Source organism: Chanos chanos, chromosome 3 (genome assembly GCF_902362185.1).
Source record: "Chanos chanos chromosome 3, fChaCha1.1, whole genome shotgun sequence".
Taxonomy (NCBI): domain Eukaryota; kingdom Metazoa; phylum Chordata; class Actinopteri; order Gonorynchiformes; family Chanidae; genus Chanos; species Chanos chanos.
The window spans coordinates 40,066,221-40,090,139 of NC_044497.1; the positions used below are offsets into that span (position 1 = coordinate 40,066,221).

General features: G+C 39.1%; 1 protein-coding gene across 2 annotated transcripts; it reads left to right on the forward strand.

Moving 5' to 3' along the window:
- The first annotated feature begins 4,924 nt into the window (after positions 1-4,924).
- Positions 4,925-23,283, forward strand: slc27a6 (solute carrier family 27 member 6). Of its 2 annotated transcripts, XM_030767416.1 has the most exons (10): positions 4,925-5,538; positions 7,316-7,525; positions 8,186-8,344; positions 12,508-12,632; positions 14,894-15,088; positions 17,907-17,997; positions 18,507-18,705; positions 19,118-19,215; positions 19,630-19,760; positions 20,319-23,283. In XM_030767416.1, exons 1-10 carry the CDS (start codon positions 5,052-5,054, stop codon positions 20,493-20,495), a joined length of 1,872 nt encoding a protein of 623 aa, XP_030623276.1. In that variant the 5' UTR covers positions 4,925-5,051; the 3' UTR covers positions 20,496-23,283. The 2 variants fall into 2 exon arrangements, with proteins under 2 accessions (XP_030623276.1, XP_030623277.1); XM_030767417.1 differs by lacking the exon at positions 8,186-8,344.
- The last annotated feature ends 636 nt before the right edge of the window (positions 23,284-23,919 follow it).

Genomic DNA, 23,919 nt, shown 5'->3' on the forward strand with positions numbered 1-23,919 from the left:
CAGTTTTAATGCATGTAATCATTGACATCCGGAGGTCCATGCAACAGTTCTTCGAACGTGCTGTTGAACAGTTCACCCCTTCGGACGCCAAAGATGATTCATTCATCAAACTCCGAGGCTGATTATTTCACTAAATATGCACAAACGAAAGCTACATACACTGTCATGTGCTCAGTACAACAGGCAGTGTATGTACATATATGAAATGTTTTGCACTGTGTTGGTTTTTCATTGTTTGTTGTTCATTAGTAATAAGTACTCATTAGCCATTAGTAATAGTCTAATATTTTCAGATGGCTGTGCTGGGCTGATGGCAGTTGTGTACTGATAATTGCTAGACTGCACTGATACAGTACGTATGAAATATTGGTTGAAGCTGGACAGGTCATGTGGTCTTGGGAGAAATAAAACTTGTCAGCCCATCTATCAATGTTAAACAAATACGCCAACCAGTGACGTTATTTATCTTGACCTCACCAGCAAACAGTAAGTGGTGCACTAACGAGTACTGTACAGACAATTTATGTCCGGAGAGGAGACTGTGTATGTGACTGACAAAAAATCAGTTGTGATATAAGTTTTATTCACCTTTTAAGACCCAAATCTGGGAGTTCAAAAATAACTTTCTGTGACAAAATAATACAGTAATATAAAATATCATAAAATAAAATTTATAATAATATAAAAAGTAGTATAGTCAAAAAATAGTATTTTCGTTTTTTTAACATGTTTTACTGAACATGTGTAAGCCCATATATAGATTATAAGTGTGTATGAAAAAAAAAAAACAAGAAAGGAAGCATTTCTATAGTCTCCCCTCACCTTAGTTTGTTACACTGACTTAATACTTAAAATGGTTCGTTGTATGCCATAATTACAATTTAATATTTAAACATCATGATTTAATATGTATTCACATCACCTGCTCAGTTGCATCCTGCCATAGCATCTTATAAGCTGCACAAAACGTGCTGAGCATGAACTTAACAAACTGTATGAATGAATCGCAGTAAGGTTTAAAATTTATCAAGCTGTGAAACCGAAGTTCTGTATATGTCTTAAGTTCTGTATACCATCCTCACCAATTAACAATTTATTAACAGCTCTTATGCTAAACTATACCAGTTGCACACTAATGTTGGAATAGGAGTGAGGTGAGTTGTGGAGCTATTGTGAATCCTGAGGGTGGTATCAATCATAGTTATTGAGTTCAGTCTTAATTTTGTTTAAAACTTAATTAACTTCTTGGAATGCTTGTAAGCATGAATGTAGCAGGCAAGTTTGTGTTTGTGGTTTAGTTCTCAAAGATAAGCACAGACAGGAAAGAGTGGATTTACAGCAGGGGAGACTGATCACACAGGAGCTGGTCACCCAAAACAAAGCAACTGACCACTTGGAAGTGCATGTTGGGTGGAGGATTTGGAGCATCATGGAAGATAAGTTCATTTTGTTTACTGTATGTATTTTTATGCATTTAGTGAACACTGTATTTGTGTCAAATACTTTGACACATAGATGCTAAAAAAGAAATGCTCTATTCTGTCTTTTATGATTGCCGTGAGTTCTTGATCCAGATACATGCACTCTTGGCACAGACAACAAAGGCATTTCTGTGTGGGACTGTAATGATTAGGTATCATAACTTTTATGACACCTATATATATATATCTTTTAAAATCATTTTAGGGCCTTATTTTATTTGTAAGTGTTTACATTCCATATAATTTTGCACTGTCCAGTTGATTTCAACATGTTTGCGAAGTGGATATTCCGAAGAGTCAAAAACTACCTAATCAGGTCATGCTTGAAGACAAGGTGAATCAGTTTGGATTACCACAAAGTTCACGAGGTGAGCTGTTCATCATGTGAAATATTTCACTGCAGACTTGGACTCAACCTCTCATGCTTTCTTTATGTCTGTCATTTTTTTAATGCCTTTGTGAATGTACTCTGTGAGGAGCGCTGCACACTTACACGGCCTACTTACCTAAAACAGGAAGATGTTATTGTGTATCAGTGAAGTTCATGCCAACCCTAAATTGTGCTTTGCTCCCCTTTTGCTCCTTATGCTTCAATTTTGGACTCTTTCTCAAAGATTACTTGTATATTTCAGTGCACTCCACATGACTTGGCTGGAACAAGCCTGTATTCTTCAGGAAGCAGAGGTGACTCGAGCAGAGCACCTTAGTGACTTTTAGTGTAGTGTTATCATCTCATGGAACTGATAGGAGTGGACACACCCTTTTTTCACTGGCCCAAAAACTTGACTCAGTCTGGTGAAAATGTTCCAGTAGAACATGAGAATAGCATTAACTGCTAAAGCTAAGACAATTTCAGTAAGAACAAGATTTACTTTAATCATATTTTCAATTAATTTAATTTAATTTGTGTTTTTAATTAGGTTATGCACGACAAACAACTCATGGAAGGATTATAATATAACAGACTTCACAGGCACAGCAAATTTGTTAATTTATAAGCAGTCATGGCTGCCTTGAATTTGTGCCATCTTTGTTCTCCCTATGTGTAATTGCGCTTAGGATATACAACTGCCATGTTTAGTGGACAGAAAGAAGCCAGCTGTTATACCCCTCTATTACTATGCAGAGTGGTGTCTGCTGCACAGAGGCACGGATGGTGTGTAAGGGTAACAGGGTCTGAGACCTCTAACACCAAATTTACTGGAGCTGTAAACAATGAGATCTGTTTGGGAGGAGGACTGAGATATGAATTTTGGTGACTGATTACAAGCTTTACAGCTCAGTGCTGAGGTTACACCAGCTATAGCACAGTGGTGGTTCGTAGCAGATTTTCTTTAGGTAAACCTTTCTCACTGAAACTGAAAAGATATGCTGGTATCTTAGTTATTATTTCAAACCTTTAGGTCACATGTAGTCTAGCCCCTGTCTGGTTCATCTTTGCTACACTATCTCTGATTGCCCTCACCATGCTCCTTCCTGTAAAGCTCTGGTACCAGTGTGATGCTCTTGATGACCTGAAAGAGTTTACTAGCAGTTAGCCTATGAACATTCCTCTTTATCTTCAAAGTCAGTCCTTTTTTTTCACTGTCATCCACTGTTGTTTTTCATTGTTACCCCTGGTTCAGAATCTCAGACATATGCATGTTTGTACGACAAGAAATTTTAGCTGAATATCCCTTTTGTCATGCAGTTGTCTAAAATGTTATAATTTTCACTAATATTTCTGCTTTATAGCAGCTGTTCTGCTCATTCAGAGACTTCATAAAGTGGTCCACCTTTATGGCCTGCTATATAGAGGCAGGACAGAGAAACCAAGACTTAAGAGTATTATCAATATCAAATGCTTCACTACACTGACCAGTGTAATAATGATTACACTGCACTTGTCACAAAATGCCGGAACAATTTATCATTCAGAATTATACTAGATTGGCATATGACAATCGACTAGATAAAGCAATCTAATTAGAGGGGCAAACAGGATAGGATAAGCAAGAAGTTCCCTGGATTAACCACTAGGCTGTGCTATAGTAGTGGAAAATCTGTTTGAGTGTGGTATCAAAGAAATCTTGTGGAGCTCTCTGCTTGGGCAATTTATAAAACCGTAAGAATATCAGCATAATTATACATTAACAATTTGACCATTTCTGCAAAACACAACAGTGTCTAAGGTATGATTCTGTCCCATCACTCAAATTTCTTATTCAATTCCTGAGTGATACATAAGTTCTTCTAGGAAAACTGCAAGTTCTTGGAGTTCCAACTAGGTGCTGTCATCTCAGTTGTGCAACTTCAGCTAAGTCATCAAATATGATATTTGTCATGTATTGTAATTCATATGTTGAAAGCTGGTCAAACTGTGAGTCACTTCCTGTTCCAACTGTTTAACTGCTATTGAATTTTTAACTGGGTTCCAAAGAAAATAATGGAAACACCAAGCTCTCTTGACATGGAATTAGGACAGTGAGTTTTTTGTTCAGTTCATTGCCCTTTGAGGATGTACCTCAATAGATCAATGGTTCTGAGCTCAAAGACATTTTAAGCAAACTGAACTAAGGTAAACCTAGACCTGACTGACTCCGTTGATGCTGACAAAAGACTAAAAAGATAACACAAATGGGAGTAGCTTTCCCAGGCTCACTGAGAGGGAGAGCTGAGAATGGTCATTTTATCGGGAGCCCTTCAGCAACCCTGCATGTCAAAAGCCTAGATAGGAAAACTGTGACAGTATATCAACATTTGGTGGCTACACTCCCAGTTCCCCTACAGTCAGTGATAATTACTCTTCTCAAAGGCAGACAACACCCGGTCGGAATTAAGTTTCTTTATTAAGTTGAATAAAGATGCGGTGAAAAACTGTTGCAATTGATCAGATCCCCTGGAACCTTGTGATCTGTCATGAGGGAAGAGCCTTTCACATAAGCTTTTTCTTTCTGTCTAAACTAAGTAGGTGATGATGCGTAAATTGGAGTCGAGAATAATATGTATCTAAAATCACTTGGATATTCTGGATATTTTAATATTATGATTATTTTGTCAAACAATTTCTAAAATAAATTAATTAATTAATACTAACAAAAACAAATCAAAAAACGTTGCACCAAGCTAATGACGTTATCTCATTCAATTTAAGTAAGCTCACAACGATAACTTCCTGTCTGGTAGGCTACATAACTCAGTATTCTGCATAACATTTCGTTTTGTAACGTATTGGCCCTTTACTGTAACCTGAGTGGATCTCATACTTTTCGCGATGAAACATACATAATTAGCCAATACAACCACTATGATAGTAGCAATAAGCTCAGGCATGTATGTGCATAGATAAACAGCCCAAACCGTTCAGTTGTGAGGACACTCCCGTTTCCAGGTTTGTTGTGCAACGCGGGTCACGTGGGACTCTGCGTGTTTCATAAATAAGGATAGTGTGCCAGACATCGTTGCTGAAGTGCTGAGCAAGTTTGGAATTACGACTATGACTGTGTTTGAGTATTGACCGTAGTGATTTTTCGAGCTTTAAACATTTAGTCTTAAACCTGTGTTTCAAAGGGATATATTTAATTAACAACGATGTTTGTCTCACTGACATGGTTGACAGCTCTGCTGGCGGGTATCTTTTCAGCGCACGTTACGCAAAGACTGTGTTTTCCATACTTCTGGAAGGACCTTTTCTATCTGACGAAAGTGATTAGATATGGAATTCGGCTAGAAATATACAAAATGACCTCCAGGGTTGTGACTGTCATTGACAGATTTGTCCAGCAAGCGGAACGAGTTCCCAATAAACCTTTTTTAATTTTCGAAGGAATTAGTTATTCTTACAGAGATATTGATGAACGAAGCAACAAAGTGGCGCGGGTGTTTGAGGAGCAAGGAACCTTGAAGAAAGGAGATACAGTCGCTCTGTTGATGAGCAACGACCCCGATTTTATCTGTGTTTGGTTTGGACTGAGCAAACTGGGGTGTTCCGTAGCTTTCCTCAACACGAACATCAAGTCAAGATCACTGCTACACTGCTTCAACTGTTGTAATGCCAAAATACTGGTTGTCGGTGCAGGTAAATGCCGTGCGATATCAAATGATGTATCTGTTGTTGCAAAACAGCCTTCTGTTTAACTTCAGTGATTTTATTTGATGAGTCCAAGTATTAACGCGTACGAGAGGCTGAAATAAGTTAAACTGGACATGGTTAGAGCTGTAAAACCTCACGTGCAGGAGTGGTTCAGCTCGTCTTCTCGGACCCAAGTATTGATATCGAGGAAGTAATTCATTTCCTTCAGTCAGTTTCCCCACATATTTTAGAGACCAGTTGGTTCCGCTCAGCCTTTAACATTAGAGTAGTGGATATATTTTCCAAATAGTCCTCCTGGTGACTCACCTCTGAGAAACACTAGACACACTGGTCAGTTATTTGTTGAATAGGTTGTGTATCTCAAATATAGATGTGAAAGGCTTAGAACATTATCAACAACTCAAGATGAGTTGACAAAGTAATTAAGTAGTTGCTAGCATCACCTGGCTGGGGCTTTGGTCTGACTTTGGAGATTCAGTATAGATCTGTTCACGCTGTATTATGTTAGCCGCAGGCTAAAGTGAGGCAGAGGTCACTTTACCTCCACACTTCCATGTGTTAACCCAGTGATAAAGTGTAGCCGTGGGTTGGATGGGGCACGGGGATATACAGGTTTCACAGACAAAACACGCGACCGATGTTTCCCTTGGAAGCTAGACACATGCGACTCAGTTTTGCCCTCCTTATTTCATTCAGTTATTCATTCAGTTTAACTGTTGCCTTGAAACACTTCAAGAGTAGGCTACCTGTGGAAAATCACTGAACCTTTGCAAAATGCAGTCCGAGTGTATCTCAATGGACCGTAGCTGACCGTGTGGGAATTGACTGTTGTCATTGTTCACAGGGCATACAGCGTGGTTGGCACGGAGGCTAGTCACTTCTCTTATTTTATCTGTTTATATATTTATTCCACAGGTCAGATCTGCTGTAATGATTTTAACATTTTTCTAGCTAATGTCTCTCTGCTAAGCTGACACCCTGCACTGAGATAGCATTAAGGTTTAGTAAGTAAAGTAAAGTACGGTTTAAATAACAATGGCAACAATATTATTATGAGCTAAGTAATGCAACGTCTCAGTCATTGTTATTTCCCAAAGAATAAGATAATTTACACTCTGACTAAATTGACTTTCAATGCTGTTACAGCAAAGCTGTTAGAGTTACAATGTTAGATGCTGTTTTCCAGTAGCCTAATTACAACAGGTACTTGGAGCTGAATCTGGCCCTTCCAAGACATTAGAAAAACAGCTATTTATTTACTTATTTATTGTGTATTTATTTACTTTTTGCATATTACATAATGAGTTTATGAATGTATAAATCATGAATGTATGAATTGTACTTATTTTGTATTGCCGCATTTTGCTGGTGTCGGGTAATTTGAGAGTCATGACTGTAAAGAAAGCACCAGAAAAACATTTTGGCATTGATGTTAATTGTTAGATTTCTTTGGTAGAGAATGTGAACCCTTATTTGCACACCTTTGTTCTTTGGCCAACATACAGCATTTAACTTATTCCAGATTTTTCACATTTTTGTTCATTAGAGTACAAGATGTGGCTTGAGTAGGAGAAATGTTCTGTGGTACCAGTGACATGTTTACCCAGGATAGGTTTACCAGTAATATGAACTGGGAATCATAGAGTCCCACCACAGATACAGTCCCTCCACAGATGACTTACATTGTATGTATGCCAAATATCTAACGTGCCATTACTAGGTGGAACAGTATGTTTGATTTTACATGTCTGTTTCACCACAGATCTTTTGGAGACATTAGATGACATTCTGCCAAGTCTTCAGAAGGACAATATCTCAGTGTGGGCACTGAAGAAGGACTGCTCTTACCCTGGAGTCCACTCCCTCCTGGACAAAATGGAGAACACTCTGAGTCAGCCAATCCCAGCACAGCGAAGAGCTGCCACCTCCCTCAAGACACCCACTCTGTACATCTTCACCTCAGGCACCACAGGTAGAATGATGTAGATGTTTGACCCATTCCAGAACCTTTCAGTTTTCTCAGCCTTTCCCTGTTCTCACTGTATCTGTCGCTGAACAGGATAAGGCCAGCACTTACACTCGGTATTCTGAATGTCATAGTTATGATATAGACAAGCTCTCAAAGACTGTGCATGGGTCACTGCGCTTTCCCCTACTATGACCTTCTCTGGGATGAATTGGATATTAATATACTTTTGGTGTTCAGTTACATCAGAGACATCTAAGTGTTTCCTTGCACTTGCAAAATTGAAATAGTGCTTTGTGGTTAAAATCAAACTTTAGTCATTACATTACAATGATTTTGAGATTCTGTGTTGTTCAAGTCTATACAACAGCATCAATTTACAATGATGGCCCTGACATTTTAAGAGCTTGCTAATGTTGTTAGTACAGATACTAAGGCTTCATGAGAGTAAAAGTGCTTTTGTAGTCTCCTTGACATTTCTCAGGGCCCTCTAAATGATGTGAAAAATGTTCCAAACAGACAATATAGTTGGAAAATTTACATACCTGTGACATTTCCTTTGGCTAGAGACGCATGTTGAAAGTGATGCATGTTGGCTGATGAAGTCATAAACTCTTTTTCCATGTATGCTGATGTATCTTTGTGGTTTTGCTGCTGGTTTTTAAGGGCTACCAAAGGCAGCTGTCATCACCCACTTGCAGTCTCTGAAGGCAGCGGCTGGGTTTTGGGCATACGGGGGTACTGAGGATGATGTGATTTACACACCCCTGCCTCTTTATCACAGCGCAGCCTCACTCATTGGCATTGGAGGCACCATTGAGATGGGTAAGGGATCTTTTAATTTTCTTTCCTAATGATCCATCTAATTGATTTAGATGGGTCTTTGGGTTTTTAACTGGAGTGGCTTGTACTGTAGTATGTTTCCTTTGGGTTATGTGTGTAATCACACAGTAATTTGAGTATAGTTATGTATTCATTGCACAGCACTTCACAGAACTGCCGGTGATGATGTAGTAAGTGTATCTCTTGCAAATAGGCCAATTGTATTATAAATACTAAATACTACTATTTTGACACATAAGTGTACCATTAGGTTTCAGGTTTCAGGTTAAATTGGTAGTTAGATCAGCTCCTATGTGATAACTGGCAATAAACCAGTTTCTGGTGAAGCCTGGTTGATGGCGGTAGTAGTTTCATGCGGGTAATTTCTTTTTTTTCACACTTTTAGAAAATATGATTTTTTTTCTGTCTGCATTCACTTCAGACAACAGTTCCAAAGTCATGTACATTCTGTTTTGTGAGGGAGAACATATATTACGGAATGACTTCAGATAGGTGTAAATCTGAAACTATCAGTGAATTCCATAAAATATCTGGACTCGATCCTCACTTTACTAATTGTATAAATAGATTCTTTATTTCAAGGGCAAAGTCATTACTGTCCACAAGTACAGGAAAATGTATAACAAACAATGCAACTTGAATTTCTCACAGTGCAGAGACAAACAGAAAGGTGAGCTGAACCCTAACCCTTGCTCCCTAGTCCTGAACGGGAGTTGAGTTGAATGTGACTCACGATATTGGTACAACAGTACCATAGCTATGCATAGAGTAACAAATTATATAAGAAAGAGCAATTGTGTGGAAAAGTTATAGCAGAAAAGTCTTAATGTTTCACTCAGTTAAACAAGTTGACCACCCAGTGCATACTTCTTCAGGTCAAGCATTACATAGCACCATTTAAAAAAAAAAAGCCAATACATGGTAATAAATAAGAACCACTATATTTTAGACTTGCTGCTGTTCTGTTATGTGCACACACTAACACACACTTAAAATGTAACCTTGAGGACTTGTTTCTCTGGCCTGGGTCAGATGTACCTGAATTCTGCTTATTCCAGCACCAGCCATCTCAGTCAAGGGCACGTTAGGACAGAGAAGGACAATGACATTACAGATATACAATGAGTCAATACACTGATATGCTGTGACATACAAACAAAAATATTACGACACAATTCAAAACGATGTAGCTCTTTGTAATACTTAAATGAAGAGACACACATCAGTAGCGCTAAAATTGCTGTTAAAATTTAGCCACTTGTAAATGTTAATGTAAATCTCCGTGATCGCACACACACACTGTGAACAATGAATCTGTCCTCTGCATTTAACCCATCCAACACACCGGTAGTAAACACACACACCAGACGCAGGAGCAGTGGGCAGCATTCCTTGCGCCCGTGGAGCATTAGGGTTAAGTGCCTTGGTCAAGGGCACATAGCTGTGGATGTTGGTCCAGGGAATTGAACCGGCAACCCTCCAGTCACGAGCCTGGTTCACTAACCTTTGGACCACAGCTGCCCAGAGTCACTTGTGCTGGCACCGCAGCAGTTGGCCTGGAGGACAGCTACTCTGCCCCTGCCTCTTCTCCAAGCAACCCCAAAGCCTTTTTTTATTCCCCGGAACGATGCCATAGGGTGCGGTGGGTTGTCTGTCGGGAGTGCTAGGGCCGGTACTTCTCCCTCTGCTCCGCCCGCTGCAGGAAGCTTCTTCTCCACACTTTTGTTATTGGGACAGGAAACCCGTCTCTCAACACGTGGCCACAACCTTAGCCACCGATGAGGCTCATCAGTAGTAGTAGCAATATCAGTATTACCCACTTTTGTCCCAGCATCTCAGACCTACAGGGAATTCAGCAACTTACAGGTCTATACCAGCTCTGTCATATGCTTATCTCCCTTACCCCTCTGGCCTTTAACAGTTCTGTTAAATCCTTTACGCAGCCCTTTACCAGCTAGTTGATAGGGGATTGTGTGGATCTTCTGCATGCCGTAAAGTTCTTCCGTGAAACTAGACTCAGAGTTTGGGCTTTGGTCTGAATACAAGGCTGAAAACAGTGTCCCCAGAGAAGCCCCCACTCACTGCCGTCTGGTGACTGAAGGGACTGTGTTTGAAAGTGTGCCCCTTTACTTTGCTGTGTTGGTGTATCGGTAATGCTGTCAGATTTGCTATTGGAATGTACCAAATAAGGTTGAATCTTCACTAGTACTGGTTCACTGTACTGTTTATCTCTGTCCCTACAAAGAAATACCAGATTCAGTTAGAATAATTCTGCCATGCCTCTTTAAGACTTCAGTAGGAGAATCTATGGTGTTTGTAACATACAGTGCATTTCCTTAGAGTGACAATGACCTTTCAGTTCCCAAAGTAATTAGAAATTCAGATGAGGGAAAGAAACTGCCCATAGGAAAGAATATGCCTAGTTTGACAATTGTTGTTTCATCTGCATACTTTTCACTAAAGGCTGTTTCCCTTACAGCATAGTACAGCAATTTGTAGTACCGGCGAATCTACGTTCTGGTTTATGTTGTTCTAAAAAACCAGAGGTTTGGTTAATTCTTTCACTGTAGTCTGGTACCTGAACAACTGAGGAGAGCAACTGTCATTTTTCCTGTCACTCAGTCAATCAGTGATTTGTGTCTGGTGTTTTACTCAACACTTCACTGTATTATTGTGTTATTTATTGTATTACTTATGTGTGTTGTATGTTTGTCTTAGAGGGCATTTTAGAGACCATTTCATAGTCTCTTGATGTAGTGTCTATGCAGTGTTAATTGTAGTTTTGCTGAAAGAGAAGGCTTTTTAGGGCATGCAGTATGTTGACTGATGGAGAGTTTTAATAAGGCCTGAACTATTTCAAATCTGGAATGCAGAGTCAGTGGCATTTCACATTTTTAAATTTAATGCCAATGTTATGCAGGCGCTTTGATAACAGCATCAAATTCAACTCCTGACTCACTGGCCTTCACCCATCCTCTTAAAAACAGGTTACAGTTCAAAGGGAGTTCAACTCTGATTTCTCCTCAAACCACCAGCTTTGTTGTAGTTCAACCTTTTAAATGGTTACAGACAGGGTAGCAAACAGAAATGATGAAATTCTGCACCGTCCATAATCTATGATGTGTGGATTTAATCTGTTTTGGTTCCTTGCTCAGACTGATGTCCTCATATTAACTCTCCATCCAAATAGTGTTGTGAACTCTGGACTGAGATCATTCTGTTCCCAGTGTTCACATGTTGCTTCTAAATGTATTTATTTACCTGATGTACATGGTTGTCATGATTGCACAGGCACTCTGCGAACTGTTTAAAGAGCCGTTCTGTGAACTCTGATCAGGTTGCTTAGGGTATGAAGACAGTGAATCCAAACAAGATGGCTCAAATGACCTGTGTCCCAGATTCACATACGATGTAACCATTTATCTTATACAAATTGTCTTTCAAAAGTTTGAGTTGCTTACATTAGCAATATCAAGTATTGTGTTTGGCCAAAATGAACACCTCTGCTTTTATTTTACAGTTTGTTTATTTGTTTGTGTTCTTGTGTACTGTCTGTTGAACGGCTAGAATGTTCCGTTAATGTTGGTTAGTGTTTTTGAACAATTGCAGTAGGGCAGCTATGTAGCTTTAGCATAAATAAAGAAACATTTCTGTGGCACATCTGCCAAAGATATCATAAGTTAACTCTAGAATTAGGAAAGAGAAACCACTTTCTTATTGTGCCACATAACAAATTCACCAATGTTAAAAGCTTAAATTATTATTATTATTATTATTATTATTATTATTATTATTATTATATCGTTTATGTTCCCACACTCAGAGTTCATTTAAAACAAAGTAAAGCTGCCTCAACTCTTGTTATGACCACCTTTACACAGAATGCACCTTTTGATTTGGGAAATCTCTTTTGCCCTGAGTGACCTTTGCATAAATGCTTTAGATTTAGTGAAGTGATGTTCATTTTTAGTGATCTATCCTTTTAAAAGATTCATTTAGTAAAGCAAATCTCTACCACTAACACATCCAAAACATGTATATCCAGCACTAAGAAAATGAAAACAAGTGTTCAGTTTTATCTGATGTGATCTGGGGTCTGATGGTGCGTTGATGACTGATTTCACCTATATTTTTGGATCATTCAGGTGCCACCTTAGTTCTGAAGAAGAAATTTTCAGCCTCCCAGTTCTGGAATGACTGCAGAAAGTACAATGTGACTATCTTCCAGTATATCGGAGAATTGTGCCGGTATCTGTGCAATCAACCAGAGGTATGCAGTCTTCTCTTTTTTCTGTTCGACATGTGATTCTTATGATGTAAGTAATGTAATGTTTTCCTCTGAAATATTTTTATCCCCTCAGATGTGAAGTACTTTGGGGTCTGACGAAAAATGCCATTCACGAACACTATTAACTAATCCATTTACGCTGGGTGAACTAATTTTATTATGTAATGGCATGTTAATTATCTGATTGTTCTTTGAAAGGCACCTACACCCTCATTATCCTTTTATTAATAATAAAATTTGAAATGGATTTGTTCATTGTAAATGCTACCATACTGAGGCTGCCAAACTGGTGATGTTGCATCACGCAAGGTGAAATCAGTCCACCCAGCCAGGACTGCGTGTTCCCTCCACTCTGACAGTGTTCAAATGTGGGGAATGGCTCTCTCGGTGGGACACAGTGTTTGGAGAGCCTGCTTTATTGTGTTGCATTTTCATGACTGTCTGACAGAAAGGAGGTTTTGTTTGGGGTAGGGCAGCTTCCCATGCAGCGTCCGTGTGTCCTCTGGTGCCTGTGTGAGGACAGCTCTGTGGTTTGTGCGTGCGTAGAGCGCTCTCAAAGCTCCCTCTGTTTACTGCTGCATTGTGTTTCTCCTGCTAATAGCATGGCAGTAACAGCCCCCCAAACCCTCCACTGATGCAACAACAACAGAAACACACATGCAGTGGCAAAAACGTTAAAAATCACATATACGGGATATGCACACAACCGTGTAAATGCTCACATTGTGTCCACACAGGAACACACGCTCGTTAAGGTTGGGTCCTAAATTGCGCTGTGAAGAAATGAGGCCTTAAGAATTTTACTTTTGGGCCCCATATACAGAAGTTCCCATGACCGATTTCCTGCTAAACGTCAGAGTCATCTGTAGCATGAGGGGGCGTAGAGTGACAGCAAATGTGGAAACATAGTAACAATGGATCCAGAACACTTGTGTGTGAGCGTCAGAATGTGACAGAGTGACAGGCTCTCTGTGTTTAGTTCGGCAAGTATCTTAAATAGTTATTGAGTCAGAGAGTGAGTGAGTGAGTGAATGAATGAGTAGGAAAACTGGTCTGCTTGTATTTCAGCACTAACTGGAAGACCTTGTTATTTTAGTAAACTGCAGAATGTGCAATGCTTTGTGTACTTGCTTGAATAGGACATATTTTTAATGGTTGAAGGACTGTATCTCGTCAGTCAGAGAGATATGCTTAGGGATAATTGAGCTCTGTCTCTTTTCTTCTCAATCTTTTCTTTTCTTTTGGTGAAATGTCCCATTAGAACTTTGAATGTATTCTGAAGGGGAAGTATTTGCATTAAGTGTGATCAGTTGCAGAAGTGGACAATGCATTAACTGTGATCAGCTACAGAAAACTGCTGTGTACCTTGAAAGGGAAATTTGGAGTCCCGTGTAATGAGAGTTGCTAATTCTCAGAGACAACAAATTTCAGATGTGATGAATCATTTTCCTTTATTACATGATCATGGGAGAAGTGCACCTCAGAGATGAAGTGTAGTTCTCACTGAGGTTAAGGAGTGCAGAGCTTTTTATACAGTGAAACAGACTTCCAAGGACATGTGTAAACGTATACAAGATAACTTTTCTCATGGAGCACAGGATACTTGGTGTTAGCTCCCAGATGTTGTAGACATGCAGAGGCTTTGTCTTCTACATAATAAATGCTCATTGTTCTTACACACAGGTACATTTTTGCAGCATATAGTAATTAAGCAAGCACAGGTCCCTGTAATATTAATGGTTCATCATGACAATAGTCATGAGGCATATTTCCTTCTAAGAGTTACAGCTGTAAAGCAAAGAGATATTTTCCCCACAGCCTTTAACACAGACATGTTCACATCAGGTTGAGACATTTATAACAGTGATTTTGATCAGTGTTTTCATAACTCTGTCATCATAATCATAAGGTCTGCATAAATGTGGTCTCTTATGTTGTGCCTTCTGGTGTTTCAGAATCAGGTGCTTTTGTGTTATGATAGCATCCTGTTATCTTGTTTTATTACCTGTCATGTTACAGTTTTAATAATTTATTTACTTTCCTTTTTTTAGGATTCAACCTTTCAGAGCCTAGATGCCTCTGTTATTTTATTTATTTAATCTCTCTGAAGGATTCTTTAGAATTTTGTCCAGAATTGCAAACAACATGGCAAAAGGCAAATAACATGATAACTATGTATCTCTCTGTATATCTGTTTTTATGTATGCATTCTTATATGTGCGCATGTTTGTTTGATCATCCAGGCAAAGAATGAAAAAGACCACAAAATACACATGGGTGTGGGAAATGGGCTCCGTCAGGACGTGTGGCGTGAGTTTCACAGACGCTTTGGGGAGATTCGCATGTGTGAGCTTTATGGTTCCACTGAGGGGAACCTCTGCTTCATGAACCACGTCGGCAAGATTGGCGCCGTGGGACGTTCCAACTTCTTCTACAAGGTCAGTTAACAGGCTTGAATTTGTTCTTCTCTCACCTTTTCAGGAGAGGAAGTGAACCTCTGGACTACATGACACTAATATGTCCTGTTAGCACAGAAACTGCTGATCTGTAAGAGCAGGCGGGTCAAGCCCCCTTTGGACTGCTCAGCCGCGAGAAGGGGGTTGTAACTAGCAGTCTGCGCCACGCTCCGTTAGATGCTCAAATCTCTAGTCTAATTGTTGAGTCAAAAGCCTCTTCACGTAAGACATGATTAGCCCAGCTACTCCTCCTCAGCGCTTATTAAAACCAGGTAATAGTAAGGCAGAGCACTGGTGAGGATAAAGACATTTACTCCCTCTATTCTTAGCCCAGCTAAAAAGCCAAGGCCTCCTTGGCCCAGAAATGAGATTACAAAACACTGGAATAATTATCTTGGGCAGCACGTGTGCCAGTCAGTCTCTGTCACTTATAGGTCTGTGAGCATGCTCTGCTTTAAAGAGAGTTACCGATGTTTTGATTGAGTCGTCTAGTTAATTTATGGTGCCAAATACGGCTTTTAGAGCATGTACACAGCATGCTGGAGATGTTTGAGCTGAACAGATGGAATGTAGTCACTGTTGTGCAGTGATACAGTCATGTAAGGATAGTTAAAGTAGCAGAGACCCAGTGACACAAAGACAAAAGAGGATCAAGGCTCAAGGTTAAGTCCGTTAGTGACCACAGACTAACTGGACCACATAAACCACCATGAGACCTTTAGAAATCTGTCTGTTCTTCATATTAGGATGATGGATTTATTGTGTCTGTTTGGTTCTTCTGTTATGAAGGTTTCCTCATGCTGTGTTTATTGGTTTGATTTTTTTTTTAAATATATAACAGTACATAGTTGTTTTATAACCTTTGCCGTCACCATGGAAATGAGTCTTGTTTGCCAGTTTACCCTTTGAGGGCGTAGGAAAGGATCTTCAGAAATGTCACACATGTGACAGTGGTGGTTGGTATGTCGCAGCTGGAAATCACTAGGATGTGTTTTAGTGAAACTCGAGCGCCCTCTTTTAATGTACTGATTTATTTGACTACTCCTTTTCACATAGTACTGCCAAAACATAGAATGCTTCATTTATTAAGAATTAATATTAAATTGATTGACTTATCCAGTATGTCTTTAGTGGACAAACATAAGGGGGCATTGTTAGAGCAGTTCCTGGAAAGTGTTGGTTGAGAAAACAGGAAAATGAACTTTATCTGATTTTCTTGTAAAGCCTGGCTGTGAGATTATGGGGGCTAAAGACCTAAAGAATGTAACAGTTCTTGCAGTGTCAAACCACTCAAAGTCACACTCATTTGCACTGCTCTCTGGTGTTTTTGTGCTTAAATATAAGTCATATTGTCACTCCACCAGTTGTTCCCATCTTAAGAAAGACTGGTTTTGTGCTCTTAGGCTATCTGGCATATTTACACACATGCCCTTTGGAGGGAGCATAATTATGACGTCTGGCATAAGAGGCCACCGCCCCATAAGCATTCATACTTTTAAAACTACTTTGGACTTCATGAAACAGTCTGTGTTGTTTGACTTTGGTCAGTAATCTATGACCAGGTTTCTAGGTTGTAGGTTACATGCTGTTATAACCACTGTCACTCAGTTCAATTTAGGCCTGATTTATTTAAGCTTTAAGCACAGACAGGGCACCTTATTGTTAAGTGTAAAACAATGTGGCCGTGTAACAGTCAAATATACCAATTTCACGAAGCAACAGCATTGACCTTCTTGGAGTATAGCAGCTGTCAAGGGATGACCTTTGTAATTGGTTAATTGGTTTTGGTTTGTGGTAAAGTTGTGTGTAAGTTATCATATCATCTAAACTTTATGAGAACCAAATAATACATATTATGGAAGTTTAACTAAACAAAGAGGTGATCCAAAGCTGGGCCAGAAGAGCCTGTTATTTTTAGTGAACAGATCCAAATGAACCAGCACCTCAAAGTCTCACAGAGAGCAATTTAACATACGTATGGCTGACATTACTCCTCCAGTCTATAACGTGCTCTTTGGAGGTGTTTATTTTATATTATTGTTTGAAGGGTACTGATAGATGAGCAACATAACAGGGATAATTTGTAGATCTTGCACGATTAGTAACACAGTGGTATATAGGTGAGACTCATCTGAGCAAGTTTAATACATTAGGAGAGATTTAGGCTGAGCTGCATTTTGGATCATTTGGCATTCAAGATGCTGCTAAGATTTTTCATTGCTTATATTGATGCTACATTTGAAAACAGAGCTTGAAGTATTCACATAGCGTTCCATTCTCAAAAGTAGTCTTGTGAATTAATAGCCTATTTTCATGGTGTATAGTGCCAAGTGCTGTTTGTGTGTCGCTCCCAAACATCTGTTTTGAGTTTGTGTGTACACCTGTTACATACTGATCCCGCAACAGATTAAACTCGGAAAGTTGCCATTTTTTGCCGGTCGTTGACGTCAGCTTTCCCGACATCAGACTGGAGCCGATCGATCTTTGTAGCTTCTCAAGGACAAGTACACGGTCATTGTTTGGCTGAAATGTGTACCATGCACCAGCGGCTTCATTGGTTTTACATGTGTAATCATGTTTTACATGTTTTGCACGTCTATGCCCAGTAACATGACCTGTGTATAAGTTGTTCTGAAAAGCAGATTCTTTTTTTTTTTCATGGAAATTGGGTAAATGATCAGAGGCCCTCTAGTTTCCAGTCATGACCCAGTCTGTTATGTTGTAACCTTGACTTCACAATGGAACCACAGCGATATGAAAGAGCCACTCAGTGACTTTTCTCCTCTGTTAATTCTTGCAGCTTCTTTTCAAGTATGACTTGGTGAGGTACGACATGGCGAGGGACGAGCCTGTGAGGACTGAGCAGGGCTTCTGCGTGCGCGTGAAGAAAGGTAGTTTGAACAAACCCTTTACAATGTGCACTTGTTGTGTTTGTATCACTCTGATGATACCTGAGAAAGACAAGCGGTGACACAAATGAAAGTTTGATCTCCCTCTATGAATCTCAGTCTTCTGAAGGTCCCATACTGTACAATAAAAAATGTCCTGATACCCAGTTTTTGCTATGTGCAATTTGTAGCCATGTATTCTTAAATAATGTAATAATAATATATGATAGAATAATTTGAGGGGGAATTTGGAAATATGATGTGTATAGATTAATATGGGGAAACAATAGTAAGAGGTTCTGAAATCACTGTTTGGACTTTTAAATATTCTTGGAGAGAGCGAGCACTGTGTGGAAATGCGGTGCATCTCACGCACCTAAAATGTGTTTAATGCTGTTTGAGGTCTTTCAGTGAGTCTTTCAGTCTTTCAGTCAGCTCTTTCATACCAGTTCATGGATAAAAGTTATTATGCTAGTCTCTTATTTTGCATGATTTGCTTTTTTTTCCTGTAGGAGAGACAGGTCTGTTGCTGTCCAGAGTGAATATCATGAGTCCGTTCTTTGGTTATGCGGGGAGTAAACAGCTGACAGAGAAGAAGTTGCTGCGAGATGTGTTTGTGAAAGGAGACGCCTACTTCAACACAGGTGACCTGATGGCTGAGGACCAGGACGGTTTCATCTGCTTCAGGGATCGTGTTGGGGACACTTTCAGGTAAAGGCAAGCATGTCAATGCTGATCTTTCAGTTTCCTCATGAATGTTTTCATACGAATTGGTATTCATATGTTTTACTACTGTTCTGACCTATTCTGAATAGCAAGATATTCTGAAATGAGGTTGCTGGTCGTTCAGTGTGTGTATGTATATATATATATATATATATATCATATACCCTTTTGTTCTGCAGTGATGCCTGAAATTCTGAACCCATTTGCAAACCAGACCTTTTTGAAGGGTTTTAGCTTATGCTCGTTTGATGTCATTTTCAATAGTCTGTTTCAGTGGTTGTTTTAATAGTCTGTCATAATAAGAAATAATGAACAAAAGATGAGCAGACGACCCAGGCTCTATTTTTTTGGGTTTATCAGACAACTGACAGAACCTGCCAATATGTGTGATTTTCAGGTGGAAAGGGGAAAATGTGGCAACCACAGAGGTGACAGAGATTCTGGGGCTTGTTGACTTCATTCAGGAGGCCAATGTGTATGGCGTGGAAATTCTAGGTACTGTGAATTTACCATGACATCTAGTTCTTAATAACAGGCGAATATGATGGTAGAAAAGAAGATTGGGATATTGGTGAGGTGGCAGTAGTTTGCCAGCACTTTGTTAATTTGGTTTAACACAGTTTAAGTTTCCTAGTGTTTGACCTAGAAAGAGCTTAAAGAATACGGTCAACAGGAGAGTGAACTATTCAACCTCTGCCAATGCAGTAGAGAAACAGGAACATTAGCTTATACTCTGGCTGATGATGGTTGCATCTTAAGCTTCGTTGGCCAGAAGATACTTGTCCTCAACTGTGGAATTTGAGGATATTTATACTGTTTTGGAGTGGACTGCACTTCACCCAAGAATTAAAATCAACCAAGTGTCTCCACTTCCTTTTTAATCTCAATGGGATTCTGTTCTGTTGACAGGAAGTGAGGGCAGAGCTGGAATGGCTGCAGTGACAGTGAGGCCTGAGTATAGTTTTGATGGGAAGAAGCTGTTTGAGCACGTCTGCAGAGAACTGCCCACGTACGCTCGCCCCCTCTTCATCAGACTCCAGGTAAGAATGCCAGCACACGCTGGAGATGTTTTACATAGAGAATGTTACTTTGTATTTTTTTGGCAACTCTGCCCCCTAATGGGTGATTATGAACCGTGCTTTGTTGAATCCAAACTGGAATGCCTGTAGTTTAAAATGACCAAGGACACCAGGAACCATTCACAAAATACTGATATGTCATGGAGAGATACAGACTGATCCTCCAAAGTGGGCCTTGTACTTTGCTTATAAACAGATGCAGATACAATAATCAGGTGCTTTTAAGTGAAACTGTGTTGTAAGCACACCTTGTCAAGCTAAGCATGGTCAATTTCAAATGCCACATTTCCAAAGCAAACATATTTGTACTTCATTTCCATAGTGTTGCCTGCAGAGATAAGATGTCTACTATTGTTTCTGAATACACAGATTTTGTTGTACTGTGAAAGAACACATAAACAAAGGTACTAGTTGGTCACAGCCAAACACTACCCTGCAATAGAACCGCCAGACACTTTCAGTCAGTCAGATCAGTCCAGAATGAAAACTGATGTTATTACATCAAATTTCTGAATGCAGGAGTGCATGGAGATGACGAGCACCTTCAAGCAGCAGAAGTTCCGACTGGTGGAAAGCGGCTTCAACCCAGCCACCATAACTGACCCGATCTTCTTCCTTGACTACACCACCAAGTGCTACATTCCACTTACGGACTCCATCTATCAAAGCATTCTGAATGGCCAGCAGAAGCTGTAGCTGCTGCACCACCTTGACAAAATGTTTGTGAAGTGGAAGAGGGACTGAGACATGCCATTTCAGAAAGAGAGACCCCAAAGCCTTTCCCAGCTCATTTGTAGTGCTTCATATTTGATGGGGCACAAGAGCAGTCTGTGACCATTGATGGAGGTCCTCTCTGAATAATGGATGGCTCGCTTCTTTGTTAGTGTTTTGGCATGAACAGCATTCTTTAATAATGAAGTAGAAAGTCAGAGAACAGTGAGCAGTTTCACTGCGGTATAATTGACCTAATTGACCTGAGATCAGATGCTGATGTGAAGAAGGATCTATGGGAAGACGAGGTGTCTTGTCTCAATATCATTTTGGTCTTGCTGGTGTAGGGTGTCCTTCATCCCCAGAGCCTGTTTTGCAGGAGCTCAGCTGTGGAGGTCAGATGCGTGGAAGAAACTCTCAATATTTCCCTTTGACCTTCTCATCTACCCTTTTATTTCATTTGCGTCAACCATGCAAATCAAATAAAAGCCAGAAAATGAATACGGCTGTCACTGTCACCTGTGTTGAGGCTGAGATGTTTTGAGGATCAATGAGATGAGATGATGAGATGTAATGAGATGTAGATGTTTGTAATTTGAACATGTATGTATGTAGTGCTCTAAAACAACACTAACCATTATCACAAATTGCTCTGCTGATATTTTAATTACTCGTTAATTAATAAGCAGCAACTCATATAATCTGAGGCCTAACCTTAAATGGAGACATTTCATGTTTTGCTGAAGAGTCCCACTGTACATTATGGGTTTTTTCACCAGTACATGTGTGTGTTAATGTGGCACCTGTTGTGTAGGACACATAATGTAGTAACATAGTTAGTTGATAAAAGATTGTTGATCTGTGATAGGATCAACAGAACTGTTCTTGCAATGATGTCTGTAAATCTTACATTAACATGGCTTTCCAAATCGAGATATCACAATTTTAGCTACTTTTCCTTCATAGTTTAACAAATTATTTCTCCCATATTTGGTACCTTGTCAAACTATATTTACTTGAAGAGCAATCCAGCACACACATGAAAAGGATTCCTACCCATCTTTCCTTTTCATCTGAATCCTGTGTAGTCACCAGTCATCATATGTATATGAATCCTGTGTTGTTACCAGTCTATCACATGCATCTGTCTAGATATCTAACTGTGCTATGACAGTCTGCATCTATAGAAGTTATCACAGGAATACACACACACACGTATTGGTGCCCCCAGGGATGTGCCCTAATATAGCACCATCAGATGTCTTCCCATTCTGAACAGCTACTGCCATGTGGCTCTGCCTAAGTCTTACACTGTAATGAGACCAGACCTCGGTTTCATATGTAGTTGAAGTAAACGAGTTGAAGGAACGTGCCTGATCAAACATAACTTTGTTTATTCTTTTTTTAAATCTGTGCGGAGTATAAAGAATGTCAGGCAAAATGTGTGTATTTGAAAATGTAACATCAAAAACATGAGAATCAAGCGTGTGTGTGTGTGTGTATCTGTGTCAGTCTCCGGGTATAGATAGATAGATGGATAGAATAAATGTGTTATTACACCGTCCTTCAATATGTTGCACATATTCTAAATATGGTAAATGAAGGTGCAGTATAACTGAGATCTTAACAATATTTAAAATGCACTACATGTATGTAAATACTAAGTACTTGTGGGCACCAAATACAAAGTGAGAGCCCACCACCTCCTAATGTGCACATGCAGGACAACAAATTCTTCAATTATGTATTTGACTAAAGTCAGAATGTGACTCACATTGAGTGTTTACTTTGGTAGTTCAGCTGGCTGCTGAGAATATAAAGCAGTTCGTTGCACATTTGTGCTTTATGTTTGGGTATTTTTAATATTTATGTGTGTGATATTTTTTAAAGCTATGTTGAGGTAATATGAGGATGACAATGATTTATAATGTGCAGAATATTCAGAATTCACTGTGAATTCTTTTTTTTTTACAATGATTTTGCTGTAATGTTATGCATTTCCGGGTACCATTCATATTTTGCTAATGAGACTGAACTAAATGGTTTGATATGTAGAAGTGTTACTGAGATTTGTCAGTCTTCAGTCCTGAATCCATGCACCAAAATGTGTGACTGAAGTTTCATATCGTGCTAATGTATGACAGACAATCAAGTCGAGTGTCTCTGTTGCTGATCTGTAATGTCAGGTTGCAATGATTTTTTTTAGCTCCATTGACCACCTGCTCTAACTTTGGATCTCCTTCCCTGCATCATCATCATCATCACTCGGTCATTTTTAAATATGCTTAAATAGAACAAAATATGTTTACTGTATGGCCAACTATTGTTTTACCATATTTGTTGTGCATTGTGGCATTATGCTGCATAATGAGTTTTTTTTTTTTTTTTCAATATATGGTTTCATATTCTGCCAAATGTTAAGTGAGATGTTCATAAAGACATAGGCCATCGTTATCATTCTGACCCCTGAAACCACTGTTGTCCCGCACGATGGGACTTCAGATAGGCCTCTGAAGAATGAAGTCTTGTCTTAATAGATCACAGCACCTACAAAAATGATCTTATTAATTCTCAGGATTCTTTCTTATGAACTATGTGGTGGGATTTTTTTTTGTAGGTTGTGATCATTATTTTTGTTTCTCATAATGCTCCAGTCAGTGAGTAAAACTTTCAGCATTGTGAAAAATACAAAAAGAGCTTGAATTAAACAAAAATGTGAAATGATCTAAGAAATAAAAGAAAGTTTAATAGATTTTAGGTTGATTTTCTTTCACAAAATAGTGTCATTAAGCATTTCTTGTATGTAAGTTATTGTGTGTGATATTATAAATACTCCAAAACTGAAAGCTAGGCATCCCAAACTCTAGTGTTAGACCTCAGGCTACTGAATATAATCAGTAAGCTACACACAGATTGAAAGATCACACATTTACTGTTCATTATATCATCTTTGACATTAATTAGAAGAGTAAGTGTTGGGCTCTAGGCCTGAATATATCTTATGGATGTGCCATGACTTACATTAAAGGTTATGACCAAAGATAGTTTCATGAATGATGCATGTTCAAAGTAAAAGTAAAGAAAGAAAGGAAAAGAAATTGGAAAGTGAAGGCCTTCTCCTCTTCTGTGTGTGTGTGTATGTGTGTGTGTGAAAATGTGTAAATTTTCAGACCATTTCAGTTGAGCGATTAACAAAAATGTTAGAATAATGCATTACGTAGTTTTGTACGACGATATTTCAAACCACTATTATTATTATTATTATTATTATTATTATTATTAACGTTTGAAATAATCGGTAAGTCACATTAAAGGATGAAGAGTTAAAACAAAAGGTCGAGCGAGGACTATATAAATCAATAACACTTAAAAGCGTAGGCGTGTATTAATATATTTTGTGCGTACACTG